The 27,089-nt window shown below is 37.9% G+C and overlaps 1 protein-coding gene across 7 annotated transcripts in view; it reads left to right on the top strand.

Annotated features, from left to right (window-relative positions):
- The window catches only part of PTPRM (protein tyrosine phosphatase receptor type M), an 834,581-nt gene that overhangs the window by 332,065 nt on the left and 475,427 nt on the right, over window positions 1–27,089 (top strand). For all 7 annotated transcript variants that reach the window (XM_007974623.3, XM_073006465.1, XM_073006464.1 and 4 more), the window contains exon 4: window positions 12,337–12,415. In XM_007974623.3, coding sequence (XP_007972814.1) covers window positions 12,337–12,415 — 79 coding nt within the window. The remainder of the gene's footprint in view (window positions 1–12,336; window positions 12,416–27,089) is intronic.

The raw sequence follows: 27,089 nt of genomic DNA on the forward strand, positions 1-27,089 counted from the left end.
GGAGCTTGCAGTGAGCCAAGATTGCGCCACTGCACTCCAGCCTGGGGGACAGAGCGAGACTCTGTCCATATATATGTATTTTTCCAGTATTGTGTGTGCATGGATGCATGTGTGTAACATTTTCTTATGTGAACATGGTGCATAAAAGTCAATATCCAAGTGGTACCTTCTCAGGCTGTTTCTAGGCCTGAAAGCTGAAGACAAGATAATAGGATATGGGCATCTAAAGGAGGTGACACCTTTGAGAAACCCTCTCTCAGGGGACAGGAAGTCAGCTTCCTCTAGACAGCACCTCTACAATTTATTACGTAGGCTGCAGGATATATTCTAGGATTCCAAAATATTAATATAAGGTTCATGTATACTTGAAATATTTATGTGTTAAAATATTTCATATAGTACTTTATTTCTGTAAGCAAATTTCACACTAGTAAGTAGTTTTGATATGAGTGAAAATTGATTAATGAATTATTTTAAAGGAATTTCATATTATAAATTGTTTGCACATGGGCAGCATCAGAAGACAGTAAAAGAACATACACTTTGTGTTACGAAGAATGGGATTTGGATATCAGCCCTGCTTACTCAGAAGCTTGGGCAACTGATTTAAACTTGATGAGCCTCACTTTTCTAATTACAGCGGGGTGGGAGGTAGTAATTAGGGGTAATTAGGGGCTGAAGATGAAAGGAAAAGCACATTGGGGATACGCTAGCCTCTTAAGAAGTGGTGGCAGTTTGTTGAGCCACTGTTAAGATTAGGATTTGTGGAAGATGGTGAAAAGGGAACCAGTTAGTAGTTGAGTGCTTTCTCCCTGCTAAGGTGCTTCTTAAATGTGTTCAGTGGAATGTCAAAAGGTGTTAAATGAAAAAGTGTTCCAGGAACAAATCCTTTTGTGAAACACTGCATGAGACAGAGTGAACCAAGTTCCCGTCAGAACATTCCAGAACTGCTCTCATACAGAACTGCAAGGTGAGGTTTTATGAGGGTCCGTGGAATTCTCCCTTCCCTGGACTTGTCTGACCGCATCTCAAGGACCAGGTGCCCTGGGTTGCATTCAGGGACCGCTGCGTTGGGCTCTTCAGTTGGCTAATTCCCATGACCTCCTGGGCCTTCTTCCAGAACGTCCATTTCTTACTTTGCTTTGGCTACAAAGTACTGAGTTAATTTTCATCTTGATCAGCATCTGAACTTCGCAATTGTTGGACTAAGGGAAGTTTTCAGTCAATCTAGACACAAGTGTCCTGTGTACTTTTGATAAATATAATAGGTCTTTTTTGGGCATCTCTTACTTTCACAGTTTTTTCCTCTAGCTTTAATATTAACATTGCTAGACATTTATAGAGTTTTGAAAAGTTTCTTAGCAGAGAAAAGTGTTCTTGCCACAGTAGCCATTTTATGTAGTTTTTACTATTTATGGTAGAACAGTATGCTACAGGTACACATTGCAATGGTAACCTGCATGGAATACAGCTAATTGCAGGTTAATTACTGTTCCTTAAAACATAAATTGTGAAGTATTTGGTGATTAACACATATTTAATTCCTTAATTAATGTTTTTCCTAATTGCTTTTGTGTGGACCTGCCCTCCCGTGGTTGGGAAGCAGTGCGGAAGGGCAAGTACCTGCCATCCTCAGGGCACCTGCCTCCTTTGATTTAGACATTGATTTTTTTGCCATTTGAAGAATAATATTTTCCTCATGCATTCACCTTCTTGCTTTATTGTGCTGATTAAAAAAAAAAGAACTCTGCTTTGATTCTGCACCCCCGCCTCCTGTTTCCCACCCCTACACCCTGAGGCAAAGGAGCCAGCCACTGTTTTCTTCATATTCTAATCATGCATGCACCCCAGAAGCCTCAGCTTCCACCCAGAATTTCAGCCTTCCTCTCTGCTTTCAGAAGACAGTGATTCTGAGCCCAGTCAGAGGCCAGGGAGGCAGTGATCTTTAATATAAATGGTTGCTTTAAAAAGAGAAACAATGCAAAGGTAGCTGAAAATCTCCCTCCCCCATGGCTCTCCATAAAGAAGTGGGGCTGGGGAGGGTGGGCAGGGACTATGGGGAGTGGGAGGATAAAGTCATCAAATATGAGAGCCTTGCTGGTTCACGAGAGCCTCGCCGGTTCACCAGAGCCTCCTTGTTAAAACAAATGCCTTAGATATACTGAAGGGTCCTGGGAGAAGATTAGGAGTGGATTCAGCTGGGCCCTGCTCGGAGTTCTTTGTGCAGCAAGGACTCAAAGGAGCTTGTACTGGGGAGAGGGGTACTAAACCAAGATTCACCCTTGTCGGTCTGATGTCTCTCCTGGGAAAGGAGGAGTTGAGGGAATAGGGATGACTTGATCTGACTTATCTTTTCACATTTTGCTGCGAACTTTATTCCCCTGCACAGCTAGCTGTGTGCCTGTTTCTTTGCTGTATTTGCCTTCAGCCCACTGATTTTACTACAAAGCCATGTAAAGCCACAGCTAAGTGACAACAGGCCTGCTTACATTTGCTGCCTAGAGACAGTGTTTTAGAGTTGAATTGGTGAGTCTTTTCTTTTTTCTTTCTTTTTTTTTTTTTTTTTTTTGAGACAGAGTCTGGCTCTGTCGCCCAGGCTGGAGTGCAGTGGCTCGATCTCGGTTCACTGCAACCTCCGCCTCCCGGGTTCATGCTATTCTCCTGCCTCAGCCTCCTGAGTAGCTGGGACTACAGGCGCCCGCCACCACGCCTGGGTAATTTTTTGTATTTTTAATAGAGACTGGGTTTCACCGTGTTAGTCAGGATGGTCTCGATTTCCTGAGCTCGTGATCCAACCACCTCGGCCTCCCAAAGTGTTGGGATTACAGGTGTGAGCCAGTGCACCTGGCCGGTGAGTCTTTTATAGATTGTGTTCCACAAATCCAGGGAATGTTAGGAGGCATTAGTTGACCAAATGGAAAGAAGCACTGGGTTAAACACTGCTTCCATTCTGCCGGCCATTTCGGAGACCAGGAGTGGTTTTGAATCTCTAGGAAGGACACATGGTGAGTGTGGGTGCACAGCTGGAACCAGAATTTGGGCTTTGCAGAGTATTTCTTGAGTCTAGTGTTCCCTGAAGTACACTTGGGAAATACTGATATGTGCCAGTTGAAAAATAGAACATACTTTGACTCCATAAATTCCTTGGCTATGGCCCTTATTCCAAGTGCAAGACAATTGAATTGCTTCATGCCTCTAGAGGATGTGGGGAATTTGCTGTGGCAGTGAAATACCACTCTCTCAAGCAGGAAAGCTAGTCTAGTAGGTGCCCCAATACTCTGCATTTTGTGCTTAAAAAAGACAATATGTTTCAAGAAACCACTGGGGACACAGTAGGTTGTCAGTTTAATATTGACTTAGAACGGTATTTAGGAAGTAGAACAATTTGCATGATGTTTTTTTCCTCCTCAAAGATCTTATTTTTGATTATTTTTTAAAACTTGGCACATCTCTAAATTTCATTCTCAACTTGTACTTCTTATGTGATGATAAAGGATAAGTACTTCTATTGTTTACCATCTTAATCTCTGCATGGTCTGCTGCTATGTACATATCAGTCCTGTTCTTTATGACTTCTAAGCCATGTTTTTTTCCTCTACCTTAATTTCTGTGCATGGCCTGTTGAATGAGTGTATGACCTATGATTATATCATACTTTTCTCTAAAGGGAAGGAGGAAACAAAAGTGAGGATGGTTGTGTTATTGGTAGGAAAAACAGGTGAAGACATTTAAAAATAACATTGCAAGCACTAATAATTAGCTCCATTGCAAATTTGGCTGTCTTTTGAGTGCCTTTACCTTTCCCAAAGTAGATTTTTATTTTATTTTCTGAGAACATGTCAATACAAATACAAATGCTTGAATATTTTGCTCATGATTCTTAATGTGACATGTTTTGTGGTTTTGCCTGGACTCTTTAATATTACAGAAACTTTACTGTATATGTTCTATTTTTATGTAACTCATTTGACACAAACAAGATAAAATTTTTGTAAATGGGTGTGACCCACCTTTGCATTTCATTTAAATCAAAACCAGAAGGATAGACTAGGTAATGGGTGGGAGGACCAACGTTTAATCCCCTTTGTTCTAGGGAACTGACTAATGACTTCCACCAGCACATTTTCCTCGGTGAGTATCTGTGTTGGTAAGCAAATCCCCTTCTTTGCTTACACATAGCAAGGAAAAGTGGCAGCATGGAAAGCTAATTTTGCTCTTCACTGAAGCAGGGAGGATCAGGGAGGCTGTGGTGTTAAACTGCTTCCCCATCTCTCTTGTTTGGCAGACATCTGAAGGATAGCCTGATGTCAAACCTCTCAGAGACCAGCATCCAGGATGGATTTTCATGAGCAAATGAGAGCAATAGTCAGTTTAAACAACTGGTTAACCAGTTGTTTCCTCTCTAAAAGCAAATGGCTTTTCCCACAGTCTCCAAAGGCTACAGGGATACAACATCTTGTCTCCTGAAATGTTATTAGTTGAGATTGAATGAATATTGATTCTCTCTATTGTACATTTTCTTACATCCCAGGGCTGCAAATATCTGGAAGTTATCAGCAAAACAGTGCTTTGAAATGGAGACTCAGAGTGAACCACATCACATGAATAGAGTTGATTCTCAGTTATTTGCAGCAGTTGTGTTCTGTAAAATCACAGAGAACACTGAATTAGTGAATACGGAACTACTTCTATAGGAAATACGGGGTTAGGTTCCTGTGAGCCTTGGTCACACTGTTTTTATAATGTTTTTGTTTACTGATCAATACATCACCTCATTTTATATGTGTTTCTGTTGAAAGATGCCGTATTTATGTTGTTGATTCATTAACATTGAACCTTTGGCGAAGGCCAATAGCACTGTGACTCATGCTGACTGGAGTGACTCTAACACGGGTATTTTTTCCTTAAGGCTCGTCTTCGCCTCCTTGTACTCTCAGGAGCACTAGACAGCCCAGAAGCACTATACTTGGGTTCATTTTAAAAAGCAACATCACCAACAAGAAGCACAAAAATGGAAAAGCATGGCACTAACTAAACCCCCGTAAGGATACTCTTTTATGGTATCAGAGCTGAAACAAGACGACAGAACATTGCCCTGCCTGACCTCAGCTGGGAACATGTGTGTTGAGCAACTCACATTTTTTTGCTGCTCTGTGCATGTCCACAGATACCATGAAAGCTTTGCAAGTATTGATTTTTGGAGGTTACAAATAAATTTTAGGAAGTAGGCAAATTCACAGATATGAGCCTTGAGTAATGAGGATTGACTGTATTTTCTGTCAAGCCAAGTCCAAAAAAAGTGATACAAAACTAAGTTCTGGGTTGTGACAAAATTATTTCATAATAAGATGACTCTGTGATTCTGTCAGACCCACAGCTTTTAAAATAATCACAATTTAGATTGGGCTAAAGGGCAAAAACATTTTTCCTAAAAATGTTTGTTTCAGTAAACACAACAAACAAAAACCATGTAGTCCAAATTTAGCTAATACCAAAGAAGAGGGTATAAAATGAGATCTTGGGGTAGGTTTTAACATTAAAGTGTTACTAATTCTCAGTAGTTCAGTGTCTTTATAGAAGATTTTTGACTTCTAAATGAGTTAGGTTTTATTTATTTTATTTTTAATTTTTCTGATAGTTTGAGGCCCATGAAGCAATTAATTTTTCTGGCTCTGTTTTGGTATATTGCACGTATGTATTTAAAAAATTTGATGATGATATTACAAACTTAAGTGGGTATTTAGAAAACCACACATGTAATATAATTGAAAACAAGGCAAGCCAGGGACAGGGTCTTCTTCTGATTGCTGGAATGTGAGACTGACCCGTGGAGCTCAAGGCACATTGTATTTAGCTGTGATAAAGTATTGCTTTTGACATGGGCTTTTTTGTTAACCAGAGTAATGATGGTGCGTTGGTGAGCCAAGCAGGAAAGTTTTCTCTAAAAACAGGAGGCTGGATAGTAAATATTTCAGGCTTTACAGGCCAAACGCTCTCTGTGGCAGCTACTCAACTCTGTTGCTGTTGTATGAAAGCAGCCATAGCCAACATGTAAATGAATAAACGCGGCTTCGTTCCAGTAAAACTTTATTCATGGACATTGAAATCTGAATTTCATATAATTCTCATATATCACAAAATAGTCTTCTTTCTGTTTTCTCCTACCCATGAAAACTATAAAAACCATCTTTAGCTTGTGAGCGATATAAAAACAGGTGGTGGGACAGATTTGGCCATGGGCTGTAGTTTGCCAACTCTTTTATTAAACTTGATGTTGTCAAAACTGTGCCATATCACTCTTCCAAATTGCTATATTTCTTATAAATCTGGATGTAAAAATTTTAGAACCGGGGTATCTATACATTAAAAGAGATGTGTGTGTATATACATATGTATGTATGTATATGTATTCTATATACATATAGTCTCTCATACTTGCTAGTTAGGCAGTTTGGCAACGTGAAAAGAGGCCAGACTTGGAAGCAAAATAGATCTAGGAATAGACCCAACCCTGTAACTACTTGTGTGAACTCAGAAAAATTACCTAACCTTTCTAAGTCGGCTTACTTATCCCTGAAAGGGAGCTAATGTGACCTACCTCACATAACTGATGGGGGAAAATTAGATAATATATGCAAAGGATACCTGGGACATGGAAGTATACAAATAAATAGGTTTTTTAAAATTACTAAATGCTTCTTTTTGAGGAAAAACTTGGTACATGGCTCCATAAGAAATTCAAACCTTCTAATATAGAATATTTTCAATATATGTTGTTCTGTTTCATAAAAATGAACATGACACATTCCCAGATCAATTTCTTACTCGTTTCTTTTTTCCTTTTCCGGTGGTACTGTTGGTATTCTCATGTTACTGTTTCCTCTGACCTCAATCTTTTTCGACCTGCATGCTGGCATTTTCAAACATTCCTGTGATTCCCACTGGGTTCTGCACACACTTGGTATACTTCACTAGAGCAATACCTGTACTTTTCATTAGAGTGGTTCCTTATTTGACAAAAAGAGAAAAAGATTATTTTGGCTTTTGACACTTTATAAGGGCACTGGCTAGAAAGGTATACATAATGGAAAATTTGCCGGATATCCAGAGTTCACAACAATGGAACCTTGAAAAGAATTCCAAAATCTGTTGATAAGAAACGTGTTTAAGATGACCCTCATCTTTTGAGCTTCATGTTTGTTTGTTTGTTTGTTGTTTTGATATGGAGTCTTACTCTGTTGCCAGACTGGAGTGCAGTGGCATGATATTGGCTCACTGCAACCTCTGCCTTCTGGGTTCAAGCAATTCTCTTGCCTCAGCCTCCCGAGTAGCTGGGACTACAGGCGTACGCCACCACACCCAGCTAATTTTTGTGTTTTTAGTAGAGACGGAGTTTCACCATGTTGGCCAGGATGGTCTCGATTCCTTGACCTTGTGATCCACCCGCCTCGGCCTCCCAAACTGCTGGGATTACAGGCATGAGCCACTGCACCCGGCCTGAGCTGCATGTTTTAATCGTCTTGTTTGTTAGAAAAAAAACAAAGGGAAATCTCTTAATGGTTGGGTGTTTAAAATAGGTAATCTCAGACTACTGTATAGCGTCTAAATTCAGATAGCTTTGTTTAGTCGTATTTATTTCACAATAGGAAACTCTCCAGTCAGCGCATGCCTTCTTAATAATTGTAGTATGTATTGAAAGAGTTGTATACTAAGTTGTAAACTTGATGAAGCAGCTAATAAAACTTGTACTCGTAAGTCCCTTAACAAGTTTCTAAGAAAGAACTAGAAAATGGTTTTAATAAACATAGAAGTTATTGCTTCAAACTTGTGACACACTTTAAATGTATGACATAAGAAACTTTATATATTATGTATTAATTTTGTATGTATGTATGGGTAGGCATGCACACATAAACGGATCAACAAAGAATGTTTTTCTCTTCTTGACTCTGCAATTAGCTTTAAGTCAGTGCTTAAACCTGCCAAGTTTGAGAAGTTTACTTTTTAAAGTTTCTAATTAAACTCAGAGGGGGCAGGAAACGTATTTGTAATCAGATGCTGTCCTTCTTTGCCTCTTGATATTCTAGTTGGAAGACTGAGGGGAGCAAATAAAATTGCAAATAGAAGCTTGTCTTTAATTCTTTTGGCCTTGCTGACAAGTCATCTTGCTGGGAAATCTGGGGCGCATTGGCTTGTTTCTGAGCCTGTCTTTGCCTCTAGTCCATAGGGATGAAGGCAGAGAGTGCCTGAGAAATCCATGAGTTGATACTAGCAGGCTGAAGCTCTGCATTTGGGGTGGTGTGGCTGTGTCACGGGTTTCCTGGCTTGTTTGGGGAGGAAGAGGCATGATTCTGTGGGAGGGAAGGATCCCATTGCTACGAGCTGTGTTTTTTGAATTTGTCATTTGGCCATTACTGTCTTGTTCTATTCTTTCATCATTCATGTTTCTTGTTTTTTCCTTAACTAAAGCTTACATTTTATAAAACTGTCTGCATTGCTTAGATCCTCCAAAGCATGTGGTAGATATTTTATAAATATTTGGACTAAAAGACTCAGAATTTCTTAGCGTAAAACTTCTGAGAGTCATCCATTCTTTGACATGGTGGATGAAAAAACAGATCTGGAGAAGTCTAGATGGCTCTTCCAGGTCTCAGAACATCTCGGCTTTTTTTTTTTTTTTTTTGCACTGTCCTTTGCTTTGGTAGGGGTATGGCCTTGTATAGGTTTAAACAAAACATTATGGATTAAATTTATACATACATATCAAATTAAAAGTCGATCCACATGAGCATATCTCACATGTACACTGTGTTCTAAAAGGTAATGCATTCCCTTCAAAGAATAAGGGTAATTCCATTTTTACTAGAAGCTTCAGCCATTGTAGTTAATAAAGCAAAATAAAATTTCAATACTAAAGATAGTTTTGATGAGGAAAGATTTCTTCTGCTCTTCTATCCGTGATATATTCTAAGTGCTTATCACAGTGCCTGGCAGGGTGGTGGCACTCAGTAGAGCCTTGAGTTCATTGAGTGAATGAATGCGTGAATGAATAAGAGGGAAGAAGGAAGAGAGGATGGCAAGTGGAATGAAGGAAGGTCTGATGAACATTTCTGCATGTTTTCAAAATACATTTTTCTAACCACAGCAACCGTGCTCTTGTGTGGCTGGTAGTGGTGGCATCAGCAGCCTCCCCTCGGCTGTCCCTGCAGTAGCCATTGTATCAGAGCAGCTTTCAGGTTCCTGCAGTGCCAATGGTAGCTGTTTCCCGGGAGACAGGATGTGACTGTTATTCAGGGGACCTGTTTTGAGGGCCTCAGGAATGCTTTTTCCTTTACTTGCTCTCAATATTCATTTACCTTTTGTACTCCCAATTGTCTTCTTATAGACTTTAGCAGTAGAGAGAGAAATTAGCAGGATCCCATTGCAGGAATATCGACGCATATCTTCCTTTCTCTTGTATTGGCAGTGGAAACAATTTATTAAACTTACGAACAGGATGAAGGTTTTATTTCATTTCTGTTTTTCTGTTGTGCCTTTGCTCTCCCCTGTGTTATATGTTATTGTATTAGTGTTGTGGCACAGTGTCATCTAGTCTAGCAAGAGTTTCTGGGATGGCTCTGCCCCTGCACTCTAGGAAGCCTCTTGAGCTTTTCCACTCTGGGCTCTGCTGATCGCTTTCTCCAGGTTCACATCCATTGCATACACAAAATAATGCAGGCCTAGGATCAAAATTTTTGTCTGAGCAATGTTTAGAAGTGAAAACATCATATTTGGAATCAGAAAAATTGAGTTTAAAGATTGTATCTATGATAGACTCATTGCATTTATGGACAATTACTTTGTATCTAAAGTTCTTCATTTTTTTTGAAACATGAAATTCTTGATTTTTTTGTATGAACTAATGAGATAATGGAATGATATCTTCCTAGTGTATGTAACATATGTGCTTAGTAAATGTTAACTTATAATTACTTTTATAAATTGAAATTGTAATGGAAACCATTGTAGAGTCACGTGCAATAGTAAGAAGAAAAGGAGATCCTCTTGAGTACATGTTATGCCATTTCCCAGAATGCTAACATTTTACAAAACTATGGTACAATTGTCTTCTGTACAGTTGTACAAATACATACAATTAGTTCTGTACAATTTTGTTACCTGAGTAGGCTTGTGTATCTCCCACCGCATTGAAGATGCTAAACAATTCCACCAGCACAAGGAGTGGTGGTGATGTCCTTTTGTAAGCAAACCCATCTCCCTTCTGCCTCATCTTCCTCCATTCCTACCCCTGGCAACCACTAATTTGTCCTCCATTTCTAAAATCTTAACATTACAAAATGTTCCATAAATGGAATCAGAGTACATGATCTTTGGGGATTGGTGTTTTTCACTCAGCGTAGCTATGGGGAAGTTCACCCAAGTTGTTAGGTACATCATTAATTCGCTCCTTTTTATTGCTGAGTAGTATTTAATACTGTGGATGGACCACAGTGTATTATTTACCAGTTGAAGGACATCTGGGCTGTTTCTGTGGTTTGGCTATTATGAATAAAGCTCCTGAAAACACGATATGCACAGATTTTTATATGAATGAAAGTTTACATTTATCTGGGATGAATCTCCAAGAGTGCAATGGTTAGGTTGTGTTTTAAGACTTACCATCAGGAGTCATGGTTCCCTGGTGAGATAGTTTCATTCTGTGTGTAAATGGAGGTCAAAATAACATTCACGTGGATCTTTTAAATGATAGCCTGACAACTGACACTTAGTAATCAATTAATCAAATTAAGAAAATTGATAACCCTTTTACTCGTTCGTTCATTCTTTTTTTTTTTTTTTTTTGAGACTGAGTTTTGCTCTTGTTGCCCAGACTGGAGTGCAATGGCACAATCTTGGCTCACTGCAACCTCTGCCTCCTGGATTCAAATGATTCTCCTGTGTCAGCCCCCTGAGTAGCTGGCATTACAGGCTTATGCCACCATGTCCACCTAATTTTTGTATTTTTAGTAGAGATGAGGTTTCACTATATTGGCCAGGCTAGTCTTGAACTCCTGACCTCAGGTGATCTGCCTGCCTCGGCCTTCCAAAGTGCTAGGATTATAGGCCTGAGCCACCATGCCTAGCCCTGGTTCGTTCTTTTTTGCCTTAGTTTCTCTGAAGTGGCTCCACCATCTCAAAAAAGTCTACCATTCTTAGAACCTCCAGGCATGTAGGCCTTTTCCTCTTCTCTTGCTTCTCCAGTTATCAAAGAATAGCTAATGCCCTCTTGATTTTGCCACTGTGGACATTTTTATATTGTTTTGCTCTCGATTCATAGCTCTACTGTCTGATGTTCAGTTATCATAGTCTCTTCACTGCATTATTAATAGGCTGTGTTTCCTTGTGTCTCTGTCCTAAAGTGAAGTCTTCTGCAACCCGGCCACAGCTGACCTTTGTGTCAGTAGGTCCCAATTCTCCCCTTGAAGGCCATGGTCACGACCACCTCAGGGCCTTCACATGTGCCCAGGACTGAGCCTGGTCCTCTTCACACTATTAGCTCCTTCTCATCCTGCAGCTATTGGCGCAAATTTTACCTCCTCATGGGAGGTCCTCGGGGTGTATATTCTTCTAGTACCCTGCACTCTTCTTTCATTACACTTACTGTATTTTTTTTTCACTTATGTAAAACTTACTACCCCACATGGTCCAGTGTGGTCAGAGAGTTACTTTCAGAACCTTCAGAAAAGGTTTAGATCACCTAAAGCAATCTAAGTCTTAAGGTTGTCTCTGGATGGAAAACAACTACAATCCTAATGTGTGTATGGCAGTGGGTTTAACATACAGTGCAACCTTAAAAGTCTTCTTTAGACTTTGTTTCATGTTCAGGATCTCTCACAAGCTCGACTCTGGCTTTGGGTGGGGAATCCTTCCTATTCGCCGAAACTAGTGGAGAGGGAACCCCAAAGCCTCTTCCATCTCCATGTCCCCATCTCCCATCCAAGCAATTTACTCACCAACAAGTTGCCATCTGTGCCAACTCACTATCCTGTGAGCTTCCTGGCTTTTCCTACGGTGTACGTGCCATCCCCCACAACCTCCTGAAGTATCCTTTCACTGTGGGTTTTCTAAGTTGGGCTTCTGTCTAACCCATTCACTACCTATTGACCTCCCTGAAGATTGGGGTGAGGTCTTACCTATCTTTGTAGTCTTGAACCTGGAATATTGACTAGCAGATGTTACGCACATTAATGAATGAATTGGTGAAAGAATAAATGAAATTATATGTCATATATAGCAGATACTTGATAAAAGTTAGACAGAATGAATAAATAATGTAAATCTTTCTTAATTTTCCAGGTGATTTTTGAAGTGATAACTTCTGGACATCAAGGCTATCTCGCTATCGACGAGGTGAAGGTGTTAGGACATCCGTGTAGTAAGTTGTCTTTACTTGTAAATATTTGGGTACATCATTGGGGGCATATTTACATGATGAATGAAGAGAAGGGATGAAAACCTGTGAAGAGGTCATCCTGCCAAGACAGTTCCCTGACAGACCTGTATGTGTTGGTTTGCCAGCCCGGAAATCCAAAAGCATGTACTTAGTGTAAATGCCATGGTTTGTATAAGTCTAAGTATTTTAAAATTTGGGTCAGGAATGGGGAATCAAGGAATTCTTTGGCACGCTCAGACATCTTTGCAAAGAACCTGTTTATTTGTTGCCATGGACTTTGGAATTCCCTTTTCAGTAGTAGCACAAGGTTAAATATTGAGAATCTGCATTTTGTTTCTAAGTCCAGTATGTTTTTGGTACAGTTCCTTAGTATTTATTACATGGTTTCAGATGATATAGCTGCAAACAGGCCTGGGATCTGTCAATATAAGACACCTACCTAAACCTGGGGATCCCAGAAATGGCCTGCTCTTCATCTTTTAAAAATTAGTACTTTAAAATAGTACAATTGGTGATAAGCATATAATTTTAAAAATATCTACTATGAACAACTAACAGTTTATCATATTTGTATGTGAACCTTTTTCCTTAAATAAAATAGTGCAGATTGCTAGATCTATTTCTCCCCAAACCCTGCCCCCCAGGGGCCACCACAATGGTGAGCTGGTTGTTGCACCTGTTATGGTTTCTAGTCTGCACACAGCAACAGACTGTAGCTGCTTGAAGCAGAAAAGGCATCCTATTGAAAGAGAATTGGAGGGCAGTGGTATTGCTGATATCACTGGTAGTCTAGACTCAGATGATGAGCAGGCCCCCAAAGTGAGGCTCTGCAAGCAGCCACAGCAACCACTGTGGCAGTGGAGCCAGCCGTGAGGACAAGGGGAGCTGACGCTGTGTCTCTGCACACCTTACCCTTGGAAGATGACCCTTGCCCTAGACATTCTGCACTGACTCTGGGCCTTGGCATCTTTGGCTTTAGGTGCAAAACCCTGAGGGGCATAGTCAGGGTGAGTGAGCTAGATCACACACTCATTCATGCCTGGCAATTGGTGTGACTAGGCACGTGAGTTGTTGACTTTTCCCACTCTGTCAAGGGAGCTGGGCCCCAACTTTTACCGAGAAACATACAGTGCCGAGCAACTGAACACTGCAAGTGTGTGTGTATGTGTGTACACTCTTTCTCATAATCCCCATGGGTTTATAAAAGCAAAAAAGTAAGGATTGCCTTTTGTAAATGCTAATGAATGGTTTCCAACCATACAAATTTCTCTGTATTCCAACTTTTTTTTTTTACTTAGTGTTAGATTTTTTAGGTCAATCCATGGTATTCTATCATATGGATTTACTAATTCTATTTTTCTAGTATTTGATGAACATTTAGTGTTTTTCCCCCAGTTTTTCTATATTAAATATTGCTGCAGCGAGCGTTCTGGATGTGCTTCCTGGTGCAGCGTTGAGAGCCTCAGTGGAGTGTGTTCTTAGAGGCTGAATTGCGGGGATGTAGTGCACACACATTTTTAATTTTTTTGGATGCTGCCAAAATGCTATGAAAAGTGTCTGACCCAGTTTATAATCCCACCAGCAATGCGTGGTGGCTTTATTTTCCCTATATCTTTGTTCAAAATTGACGTTACCAGACTTCAAATTTTTGGCCATCTGAGGAATGGTAACCTGCTTTATTTTTAGGATCTCTGGCATGAAAGAGAAACTGGCTAGTTCATACATTTCACGGGTCTTTCCTGATGAACCCTACCCAAAATTATGAAAGAGTGGCTATATCTACAATAATAAAAATAGAAACATTTGCAGGAGTGGCTCAGCTTTTTATTGCATGGATTCGAATAGATCACCAGGACCCTCTTTGTAAGCTTTGTAGAGAAGGCCTGTGTTGTTGGTACCTGATGGAGGTATCACAACACAGGTGTCTAAATTCCATCTAACGGGGTTTTGCTCTCTCTGATATCTTTATTTGGTGCTTTGAAGCTTGCCAAACGTTGAAGATAACATAAAGCAATCATTTGTTCATTACAAAGGCAGATGTTACTTTTGTGTCATGTTACATTTGTCTTTTCTTCTATTATCAGCAAAACTGGGGAGTTCAAGAAGATTCCCTGTCCCCTCCCATTTCCCCAGGAAAACCATCAAGGCTGTAGCTAATTGAAACAGCAGGGTAAATTTAGGAAGCAGAATGCAATTACCTGAGCTGGAACTCAGCCAAATCCTCGGAGTAATAGCCTCCAGCTAGAAAAGTGCCATGAGATCTAATATGCACAAAGTTCATGGCCTCTGATTCACTTTTTACTAGGAAGTTAAAAAAATAAGAGCCAGTAATTGCATGCCTACTAAGTGCTGAGCACTCTAATGAAATAGTCTGCCTCCCTGTTTCTTAGAGCAGAGCTCACGGGGAGGCAGAGGGTACTGGGTGCAGGTGTGGTGGCTGCAGTCAAGGATGCACGTGGCTTTCTATTACATATCCTGGGCTCCCTCTTCCACATCTGGCCACTAGCCAACATAATAGCTCCTGAAGTGTAGCCCCTTCCATTTTACTGGATTTTAGTCATTGTGTGCAGCAAAGACCTAAAGACTTCATGCTTATCAGTGCCTTCCTAAAACGTGTCTCATGCAATTTTGTTCTTCCCATAGGAGATAGCTTCCTATGGCTATAGAAATGGTGTTTATGTTCTCTCCTTTGGAGAATACCTGTGCTAATACCTAACTGGCTTTGGGAACTGCTGTGAGGGCACAGAATTGCAAAACAGGCTCTGTACCAAGGTGATGTATGGTACAACAGCGTTGTGAACTGTAAGCCTTAAATGGTTTTGATGTTAGCTCTTCCTTAGCTATTTTTTCCCGAATCTCTATGTTAATGGGGAAAACATGCAAATAAAGATTTTAAAGAAGGCAATAGTTTGTTCTTAAAATGGAAAGCTTTACAGGTAATATTTTATGAGATTTCTTATCAGGATTTCATAATAATGAATTATTTTAAAATTTTGATGTTCATTAAATTTAAATCCTAAAGTGGCATTAATATTTTATATCTAAAACTATGCTTTCCAAATGGCTGCAAAATTGCTGAATCTCATTTGCTTCACTGTAAAGGCTCTTATTTGGATTCATATAGGTTTATGAGTAGGCATTACAACATTTTTTAATATTAAATATTCTGATACAAGTATACAGTTGCTCATAAAGTTGACTTTAATGTAGTGACAATAAGATGCAAGATCAGCCTGAAATGTGGAGATGACTCTGCAGAATCAGCAGCTCTCTAGCGTACAACCACTTCTGATAAACAGATAATTTTTGCATTTGGTATGCACACTAAAAATATATTTGGAATTTGGTTCAATAATCCTGGTAAGAAAAGAGGCGTTTTATTATAATAGCTTCCTAATGTTGTCTCCTGTTCTTAAATACATTATGAGCTGTGCATATATGGGCATTTCTCTTATTACCTTGTGGTACTGATAATGTATTTTTATGTCTTAAAAGCCATATGTAATTTTAATAGATTTATTGACATATCACTCACAGAATTTATCCATATTTAAAGTGTACAATTCAATAGTTTTTAGTTTATTCACAGAGTTATGTAACCACGACCATAATCAGATTTAAAATATCTTCAACATCCGCCAAAAGACGCAGGACCCATTAATAGTCATTCTTCATTTTCTCTGGAGGTTGTCCAGGTTCTTGGTGTCTTGAACAAAGATTTGGACAAAACGCACAAACAAAGCAAGGAAAGAATGAAGCAACAAAAGCAGAGATTTATTGAAAATGAAAGCACCCTCCACAGGATGGGAGCAGTCTGAGCAAGTGGCTCAAGATCCTCATGACTGAATTTTCTGGAGTTTAAAATACCCTCTAGAGGTTTCCCATTGGTTACCTGGTGTACACCCTATGTAAGTGAAGTAGTGATCCATGATCAGTCTGATTGGTTGTGGGAGGGGACCAATCAGAGGCTGAAGTGAAGATACAAAGTTACACCCTCTGCAAACATCTGATTGGTTGCAGAAAGTGACCAGTCAGAGACTGAAGTGCAGTTACAAAGTTATACTCCTATGCAAATGAAAGCTTGGCCCAAGACCAGCCTGATTAGTTGTGGGAGGTGATCAATCAGAGGTACTTTTAATTTTTCATCTGCCACCCAGAAAAAGTGGGGTGAGACAGTGTGCAAAGGAAGTAGTTTCTGGTCCTTTTGTCACTTCGGTGTGGAAAGTTGGGATTTTCCTTTTGATTTAGTTCTAGGAAGTCAGCATGATTTGGCCTTAGGTTCCCTGCCTCTAGACTCTATTCTCCTGACTTACTCTGGCCACCACTCCTAGCCCTAGGCAACCATTAATTTGCTTGTCGTCTCTGTAGATTTGCTTGTTTTCCGTATTCATTTAAATGCAGTCACACTACATGTGGCCCTTTGTGTCTGGCTTCTTTCACTTAGCATGTTTCAAAGTTCATCAGTGTTGTAGTGTACATCAATATTTCACTCCTTCTTAAAACCAAATAGTATTTTATTGTATGGATATACCACATTTTATGTAAGCATGCATCAGTTGATGGACATTCAGGTTGTTTTCACCTTTGGGCTATTGGGAATAATGCTGCTGTGAACATTTGTTATCAGTTCTCTTGGGTATCATTCTCTCAGACATATACTTAGGAGTAGAATTGCTGGGTCACATTGTAACTCTGTTTTTAGCATTTTGAAGAACTGTGAAGTTGTTTTTTAAATTGGCTGCACCATTTTCCATTTCAAACAGCAGTGTATGATTTCAATTTCTTCATATTCTTGCGAATATTTATGTCTTTAAAAAAATCATAGCCATCCTTGTGAGTTTCAGGTGGCACCTGTTTGTAGTTTGGATTACCCAATGGCTAATGATGTTGCACATCTTTCTATGTGTTTATTGGCCATTTATATGTATGTTTGAGAGAAATGTCTATTCAGGTCCTTTCCTCATTTTTAGTTGAGTTATTTATCTTTTTATTATTCAGTTGTAAGAGGTTTTTATATATCTACATACAAATTCCTTTTCAGACATAGGATTTGAAAACATTTCCCCCTAATCTGTGAGTTGTTTTTTCATTTTCTTGATGGCATCCTTTACAGCACAAAGGTTTAAATTTTGATAAAGTCCAATTTTTGTTTTTTTCTTTCATTATTTATGCCATTTCTGTTATTTGGAGTTGTATCTAATAATTCTTCTAAGATCATGAAGCTTTTCTATGTTTTTTCCAAAGAGTTTTATGGTTTCAATTCTTTTTTTTTTTTTTTTTTTTTTTTTGAGATGGAGTCTTTCTTTCTCACCCAGGGTGGAGTGCAGTGGTGTGATCTCGGCTCACTGCAACCTCAACCTCCCATGTTCAAGTGATTCTCCTGCTTCAGCCTCCCGAGTAACTGGGATTACAGGCGTCTGCCACCAAGCCCGGCTAATTTTGTATTTTTAGTAGAGATGGAGTTTCACCATTTTGGCCAGGCTGGTCTTGAACTCTTGACCTCAGGTGTTCCACCTGCCTCGGCCTCCCAAAGTGCTGGGATTACAAGCATGAGCCACTGTGCCCAGCCTATAGTTTCAATTCTTACTTACAACTCTATGAGCTATTTGAGTTAATATTTGTGTATGGTGTAAGAAAGTGGTGAAACTTCATTCTTTTGCATATGGATATGCAGTTATTCCAGCACCATTTGTTGACGCACTGTTCTTTCCCCGTTAAATTGCCTTGGTACCCTTGTTGAAAATTAATAAAGACTTATTTCTGGACCCTCAATTCTATTCAGTTGATCTATATGACTATTCTGCTATAAGTATGATACTATTTTGATTACTGTAACTTTTTAGTAAATTTTGAAATTTGGATCAGTGGGTCTTCCAAGTTTGTTCTTTTCTCATTATTGTTTTGGCTATTTTGAATCCCTTGTAATTTCTTCTTTTTTTTTTTTTTGAGATGGAGTCTGGCTCTGTCGCCCAGGCTGGAGTGCCGTGGCACTATCTCAGCTCACTGCAGGCTCCGCCTCCCAGGTTCAAGCCATTCTTCTGCCTCAGCCTCCCACGTAGCTAGGACTACAGGCACCCACCATCTCGCCCGGGAATTTTTTTTTTTTTTTTTGTACTTTTAGTAGAGACGGGGTTTCACTGTGTTAGCCAGAATGGTCTTGATCTCCTGACCTCCTGATCCGACCGCCTTGGCCTCCCAAAGTGCTGGGATTACAGGTGTGAGCCACCGTGCCGAGCCAATCCCTTGTACTTTCAAATGAATTTGAGAATCAGCTTATCAATTTCATTCAAAAAGTTTCAGCTGGAGTACTGATAAGGATTGTGTTGAATCTGTACACTGGTTTGGGTGAGGGGTTATTGCTATTTTAAGATTATCAGAATTTGTGATCTGTGAATGTGGGATGTCTTTCCTTTTATTGAAGTCTTTTAAAATTTCCTTTAATAGTGTTTGTAGTTTTCAGAGTACAAGTTCTATTCTTCATTTGTTAAATTTATTCCTAAGTATTTTATTTTGAAGTTGTTTTAAATAGAATTGTTTTCTTAATTTTATTTTTGGATTGTTCATTTCTAGCTTGTAGAAATGCAATTGATTTTGTGTATTGATCTTGTATCCTGAGATCTTGATGAACTTTCTTATTACCTCTAGTTGGTTTTTTGGTGGATCCATAGGATTTTCTTTATACAAAATTGTGTTGTCTTCAAGTAGGGTATCCAGATTCCTATTTTGCCAACCTGGGTGAATTTTATTACTTTTCTTGCTAGTTTGCCATTGCTAAAACCTCCAGTACAATGTTGAATAAAAGCGAAAAGAACAGAAGTGCTTGTCTTGTTCCTCATCTTAGGAGGAAAGCTTTCAGTCTTTCAGCATGATGTTGGCTGTGGTGTTTTGTAAGTGCTTGTTTTTAGGAAGAAAGTTCGTTTTTTTCCCTAGGTTGTTGAATGTTATCAAGAAATGCTGCTGGGTTTTAGCAAATCCTTTTTCTCTATCAGATTATTACATAGTTTCTATCCTATATTCTGGCATATTATATTGATTAATTTTGGGATGTTAAAACAACCTAGCAGTCCTGGAACACATCTCACTTGGGCATGGTGTATAATCTTTTTTTATATGTTGCCATGTAGCAATGAAACATTATACAAAGTTACTGGGATATATGATACCTTGAATTCTGAAATCTTAAAATTATACAGAATCATGCCATATTATTATGATGCCAATTTAAAAATAAAATAATACAGTGAAAAAGAGATAAAGCCCTTCTGAACTTCCATGTGCTGTATATTGGATAAATTGAATACAAAATCGAAGACTGTCCTGTATTATTACTTGGACAATAGGAAATGAGTCAGCAATTTCTTTAAATATTAAAGTTTATAATATGGCCTCCTAAATTCAAAGTTATTCTTATTTTTAAAAATAGTATTTTCCTTATTAATTTGTGTAGTCACACATTGCTTACCACTCCCAAATTTAGATTTTCAATGAAGATTTATTAAATAGTGTGATTGAAATAAGAATAAGAGTGACAGAGCACAAATTAGAATTGTTTTCGGAATTATGTTCTGCCGAATAAAAACAGATTCATGTGCTTTGGTTGAGAGATGTGTGGGATTCAGAATTAACCTTTCATTTTAAACATGTGGGAACACAATTTGGACTTTTCTCCAAAGGAATATCATTCTTCTTAAGATACAGTCGACTTCTAAAAGTTATTTATGTGTAGTGGCTACTTTAGTTTTCTCTGATAAGAATGTTGAATCTGTTTTTCCACTTGAAAAGTTATTCCACTGAAGCCTATTCTTACCTTCCAAGGAAAACGAAACTGACTTTGACCTGAAACATGTTAAGAGAAAAATTTCTGCTTCTATCACAAGAATTACTTGACTTTTTTTTGACCTATAATTTCATTCGTGCAATGAAGATAACAATAATGTTTTTCTCACTGAGTAAATATAGGGACTACATTAGTTAATGTACATAAAGAATTTATCACAATGCTTACTACATTCTAAGAATTTAATTAATGTTAGCTATTATTAGTATTGTTATTAGGCACTACATTGTGATAGACTTGCTAGAATTAGTTAGCTGCTAATGGTAAACCTCTAAATAGCTAAAATGATTGATATACTAGATGGGGAAATTTAGTTGTATGTCCATTGTTAAATTCAAAAAATGTTTGCAAAATATATTGGTTCTCAGTGTTAGAGTGAGCAGTACCAGGCTGTTCTTTTTGGCAGCAATTTGCTTCCTTGTTTGTGATGATATGTTACACAAATAGAGACAAAAATATTAACTCTGTTTATTCTGGTGGTTGGGCATGCATCCCGTACATTTCAACCTATGTCATTACATTAAAAAGTAAGTTAAAGGGGGTTAGGACATAGTCCTCTTGTTCCACTTCAGTTTGCACTTTGATCTCACCAATTACTCTTCTCTGATTTTGTTGCTAGTATTTTTATGCAGACTTCGAAGAATCAGTAATAATGAAACATCTACAGAACGATTTATATCTTGGTCAATGATAATTATTGGCTTTGGGATCAAAGGCTTATTTGAGATCAATTAATACCTGAAAACCTCTATTCTTTCTTAGTAAGAAGCAACAGAATATGGAAGCGATGGGAGGATTGGAGAATTGTACTAAGAACCTGTGTGTTATTCATGGAAGATACTTAGTTTTTAAATCTCCTACAGGTTTTGGAAGAAAGCTGGCATAGCATTTTGAAAGGGTATCCAGGAGACAAACGGGCCTATAAATTTGGAGAGAGAGAGAAAATGTTTCTTTCTGAATATGAGATAGATTGAAATTTCTATTCTAAAGGTGGTATACACCTGATGTTACAATTAAAGTAGTATTGCAAGGTTCAGAGCATACAGCTCAGCATGGGATCTAGACTTTTCTGGCTGTCGAGCTCTTTTTCTTGGGTTCTTTTCCAGGTTCCAGTGATAGATCAATTATTCTAAATAGTAAGAAACATTTATGAGGGCTAAGTACGAGGCACAGAGAATGCCTTGGCTTCATCATCTTGTTTGTTCTTTATATCAACACTGCGAAATAGGTACTTTAAAAAAATCTCTATTTTTACAAATAAAAAAATTTTGTGAAGATTTAGGTTTAAGAACTTTTGCATATATTCAGAGATAGTAAAGGACTGAAGGAAGTATTGATGCTTGAACACAAATGTGCTAAAATCCAAATCTGAAAATAGTATCAACCTTAAGCTGCTAGCCACCTGCAAATGGTTCTAGGATTTATAGCACTAAACCAGGGGAATCTAGGCATCTTAAAAGCTTTGAAGATTATATAAGCCTTTAATATTTACCGAAAAAATTTACACCATTAGCAGAAAGTTTGACTTTCATGTTCTTGGAGGAAACTGTTCTCACAGTCATTATCTTAAGTGAAATAACTTAGAAAAACAAAAACTACACGTGTTCACTTACAAGTGGAGCTAAACAATGTGTACATATGGACATAGAAGAATAACAGACATTGGAGACCCTGAGAGGTGGGATGGGGAAAGGGGTGAGTGATGAGAAATTACCTATTGTGAATAATGTACACGATTCAGGTGATGGGTACATTAAAAATCCAGACTTCATTGCTATGCAGTATATCCAAGGAGCAAAACTGCACATGGACCCCTTAAATCCATCAAAATACAAAAATTTAAAAGAAAGTGATATTCCAAAACTGGGCATACCATGGGTGAACACACCTTTAGCAGAACCAGTGACAATTCTCATATTTGCATTATTTTTGACTGTTAACGTTTGCTGATAGAACAGAGTGTATGCATTTTATAACTTTCTCGAGAAAGATTACAGAGTTAGTACTTACTGTATTTTTAAAAATAAACACCAGAAATATACTTCTCACAGTTCTGGAGCCTGGAAGTCTGAGATCAGGGCGCCAACACGGTCGGGTTATGGTGAGGACCCTCTTCTGGGTTGCAGACTTCCATCTTTTTTGTTGTGTCCTCACATGGCAGACAGAGGGGGAAAGAGCTGAGTCCTTTTCTTTTTTAAAAAGATGTTATTTTATTTTAAATAATACCAAAAAAATAAATTGGCACATAATTATACATATATATGAGGTATAGAGTGACATTTTGAAACATGTATACAATGCATAATGATCAACTCAGGGTTAATTAGCTTATCACCTCAAACATTTATCATTTTTTTTTGTGCTGTTAATATTCCATATCCTGTCTTCTATTAACAGGCATTTGCAACTATACAAGAAATTATTGTTAGTTATAGTCACCCTACAGTACTGTAAAGCACTGTAACTTTATTAATACTTATATCTATCTGTAATTTTGTATTCATCAGCCAACATCTCTTTGTCCCTCTACTCCCTACCTTTCCTACCCCCAGTAACCACTATTCTACTCTCGACTTCTCAGGTCAACTTTTTGTTCTCTCTTACGTGAGTGAGAATGTGGTATTTGTCCTTCTGTGCCTGGCTTTTATCACTTATCATGTACTCTAGGCACATCTGTGCTGCAGTGAATGACAAGGTAATAGTACTTTTGAAAAGGTGGTGAAAAAGATCTTTCATACCCTGATCGTAAAAATGTGAATTGTTATAAGCTTTTATGGAAAGCAGTTTGACAATTTGTGTCAAATGTCTTTTAAAATGTGTGTTTTAAAAATTATTTTTGGCCAGGCGTGGTGGTTCACGCCTGTAATCCCAGCACTTTGGGAGGCCGAGGTGGGCAGATCACGAGCTCGGGAAATCCAGACCATCCTGGCTAACACGGTGAAACCCTGTCTCTACTAAAAATACAAAAAAAAATTCGCCAGGCGTGGTTGCGGGCGCCTGTAGTCCCAGCTACTCCGTAGGCTAAGGCAGGAGAATTTTATGAACCCGGGAGGTGGAGCTTGGAGTGAGCCGACATCGCGCGCCACTGCATTCTAGCCTGGGCGACAGAGCGAGACTCCGTCTCAAAAAAAAAAAAAAAAAAATTGATATATAAGTGTATATTTGGGGGTATATGTGATAATTTAATACATGTATACAATGTGTAAAAATGGAAGCAGTGTAATTGGGATATCTATCACCTTAACTCTAGTCTTTATGCTAGAAAAATGTGAATTGTTATTATCTTCTAGATATTTTGAAATATACAGTAGATTTTGCAAACTGTGGTCACCCCGTTGATCTTCAAGCACTAGATTTTATTTCTAATACATGTATATTTGTACCCATGAATCAACTTCTGTTCATCCTGCACCCCCACGCCCCCTACCCATCCCAGCCTTTGGTAACCATTAATCTACTCTCTAGCTTCATGAAATCCACCATTTTAGCTCCAACGTAAGAGTGAGAATACACAGTATTTGTTTTTCTATCCTTGGCTTATTTCAGTTAACATAAGGCTTTCCAGTACCATCCATGTTGCTGCAAATACAGGATTTCATGGTTTTTTGTGGCTGAATAATATTCCATAATGTAATATGAGATATTGTGTTTGTGTGTGTGTGTATCACATTTTCTTTATTTACTTATTTATTGATGGACACTTAGGACGACTCCATAGTTTGGCAATTATGAATCATGCTGCAATAAACATAGGAGTGCAGATTTTTCTTTGATATATTGATTTCCTTTCTTTTGGATATATACCAAGTAGTGGAATTGCTGGATAATGTGGTAGTTCTATTTTTAGTTTTTTTGAGAAACCTCAATGCAGTTTTTCATAGGGGCTATACTAATTTATATTCCCACCAACACTGTACAAGGGTTCCCCTTTCTCCACATGCTCACCAGTATCTGTTATTCCCTTTCATTTTGATAAAAGCCATTGTAAGTGGAGTAATGTGATAGCTCATTTTTGTTTTGACTTGCATTTCTCAGATGATCAGTGAGGTTGAACATTTTTTTTCATGTACATGTTGGCAATTTTCATGTCTTATGGGAAAATTCATTAGAGGCTCTTAACAGAATGGGTCAAGCAGAGGAAAGAATCAGTGAATCTAAAGACATCTACTTGAATGTCCAGTTTTAAATTGGACTATTTGTATTTTTGCTTGAGTTATTTGAGCTTCTTATATATTCTGATTATTAGTCCTCTGTCAAATGGATAGTTTGCAAATATTTTCTCCCATTCCGTGGTCTCCCTTCACTTTGTTAATTGTTTCCTTTGCTGTGTAGAAGCTTTTCAGCTTAATGTAGTCTCATTTGTTTATTTTTGTTTGGGTTGCTCTTGAGGTCGTACACAAAGAATCTTTTCCCAGACCAATGTTCTGGAGTGTTTCACCAGTGTTTTCTTTTAGTAGTTTCATAGTTGCAGGTCCTAGATTTAAATCTTTGGTCTATTTTGATTTGACTTCTGTAGATGTTGAAACAGAGGAGGCTAGTTTCCTTTTTCTGCATATGGTTCTCCTGTTTTCCCAGCAGCAGTTATTGAAGAGACTGTCCTTTCTCTGTTGTATGCTCTTGGCACCCTTGTCAAAGACAAGTTGGCTACAAATGCATAGATTTATTACTGAGTTCTCCGTTCTGTTGCATTGATATATGGGTCTGTTTTTATGCTGGTACCATGCTGTTTTGGTTACTAAAGCTTTATACTACATTTGAAATCAGGTAGTATGATGCCTCCAGCTTTTTTATTTTTGCTCAGGCTTGCTTTGGCTATTTGGAATCTTTTCTGGTTCCATATAAATTTTAGCATTATATTTTCTATTTCTGTTAAGAATGGCATTAGTATTTTGATAGGGATTCCACTGAATTTGTAATTTTTGAGTAGTATTGTCATTTTAAAAATTATTGAAACAAATGATAACAGAAATACAACATACCTAAACCTATGGGATTTTCTTCTTCATTTCTTCAATTGGTTGTTCACTAGCATGTGTTTAAATTTCCATGTGTTTTTGTATTTTCTGAGGTTCCTTTTGTTATCGATTTCTAGTTTTATTCCATTGAGGTCAGAAAAGATACTTCATATTACTTCTACTCTTTTGAATTTGTTGGGACCTGTTTTCTGGCCTAGGATATGTTCTGTTCTGGATAATGTTCTATGTACTATGAAAAGAAAGTGTATTCCATAGCATTTGGGTGAAATGTTCCGTAGACGTTAGTTATGACTATTTGGCGTAGTGTGTAGTTTAATCTTTCTCTGTTGACTTTCTGTCTGAATGATTGGTCTGTTGATGTTCCCTACTATGACTGTATTACAGTTTCTCTCTTTCTTTAGATCTATTAATGTTTGCTTTATATACTTGGGAGCTCTGGTGTTGGGTGTATAATATTTATAATTGTTTTATCCTCTTAACAATCACTTTATCATTATCTAATCCTTTTTTGATTTTACAGTCTTTGATATGCACTCTAGTTTGTCTGAAATAAACATAGATAATCCTCCTCGTTTTTGTTTTCCAGTTAGATGGAATATCTTTTTCCACCCACTTCACTTTGTCTTACCTGTGTGTGTGCCTTTATAGTTGAGGTGGATTTCTTCTGGGAAGAATTTAATTGTGTCTTGGTTCTTTATATGTTCAGCCTTTCTATGCCTTTTAGTTGGATAATTTGGTTCATTTACATTCAATGTCGTTATTAAGTAAAGACTACTGCCATTTTGTTGCTTAATTTCTGGTTGTTTTGTAGCTCTTCTCTTTCTTTCTACCTTTCTTAATACTGTAGTTAAGTGATTTTCTCTGGTCACATGTTTTAATTTGTTGTTTTTTGTATTTAATGAATCTATTAAAGGTTTTGCATTGTTGTTACAATTAGGCTTATAAAATATATCTTATAGATATAAGTCATTTTAGAGAGATGACAACTTATCTTCGATGACAAATAAAAGGACAGAAAAATGGAAAAAAATGCTTTTATGCTTTAACTCCATCCCCTCACATTTTGAATTTATGTCGTTTCAAGTTGCATATTTTTATATTGCTTATCTCTTAACAGGTTGCCATACCTATTACTGTTTTTGAAAGATTTGTCTTTTGGGCTTCATAACAGTTACAAGTGTATTGCACACCACAGCAATAGTGTTAGAATATTCTGAATTTGTCTGTATATTTAATATTATCCATGGGTTTTATATACTTTTACATGTTTTCTTGTTGCGCATTAGTGGTTTTTTTTTTTCCTTTTGTATTGAATTCCCTTTAGCATTTATTGTAAGATAGATCTAATAGTAATGAATTTTCTCAACTTTTGTTTGTCTAGGTAAGACTTTATCTGATCTTTATTTTTCTATGGATACCTTCAGTGGCCACAGTATTCTTGGATGGCAATTAAAAAAAAAAATTTCCACACTTTGAAATTGTCTTCTTATACATTCATGTTTTCACTTAGGTCTGTTGCCATATGAACCCTGGTTCCTTTATATGTTATTTGCTGCTTTTCTCTTGCTACTTTTAGGATGCTCTCTTTGTCTTTGACCTTTGAGAGTCTAATCATTATAACTTTTGGGGTAGTCTTATTTGAGTTGAACCTGTTTGGTGTTCTCTGACCTTTCTGTTCCTGGATATTTATCTCTTTCATGTTTTGGAAAGTTTTCTGTAAATTTTTTTTTTTTTGAATAAGCTTTTTGCCCCTTGCTGTTGCTCAGCTACCTCTTGAGCACCAATAATTCTTAAATTTGATATTTTAAGGTATTTTTCAGTATTTTGTAGACAATCTTTGTTC

Source organism: Chlorocebus sabaeus, chromosome 18 (assembly GCF_047675955.1).
Source record: "Chlorocebus sabaeus isolate Y175 chromosome 18, mChlSab1.0.hap1, whole genome shotgun sequence".
NCBI classification, from domain to species: Eukaryota; Metazoa; Chordata; class Mammalia; order Primates; family Cercopithecidae; genus Chlorocebus; species Chlorocebus sabaeus.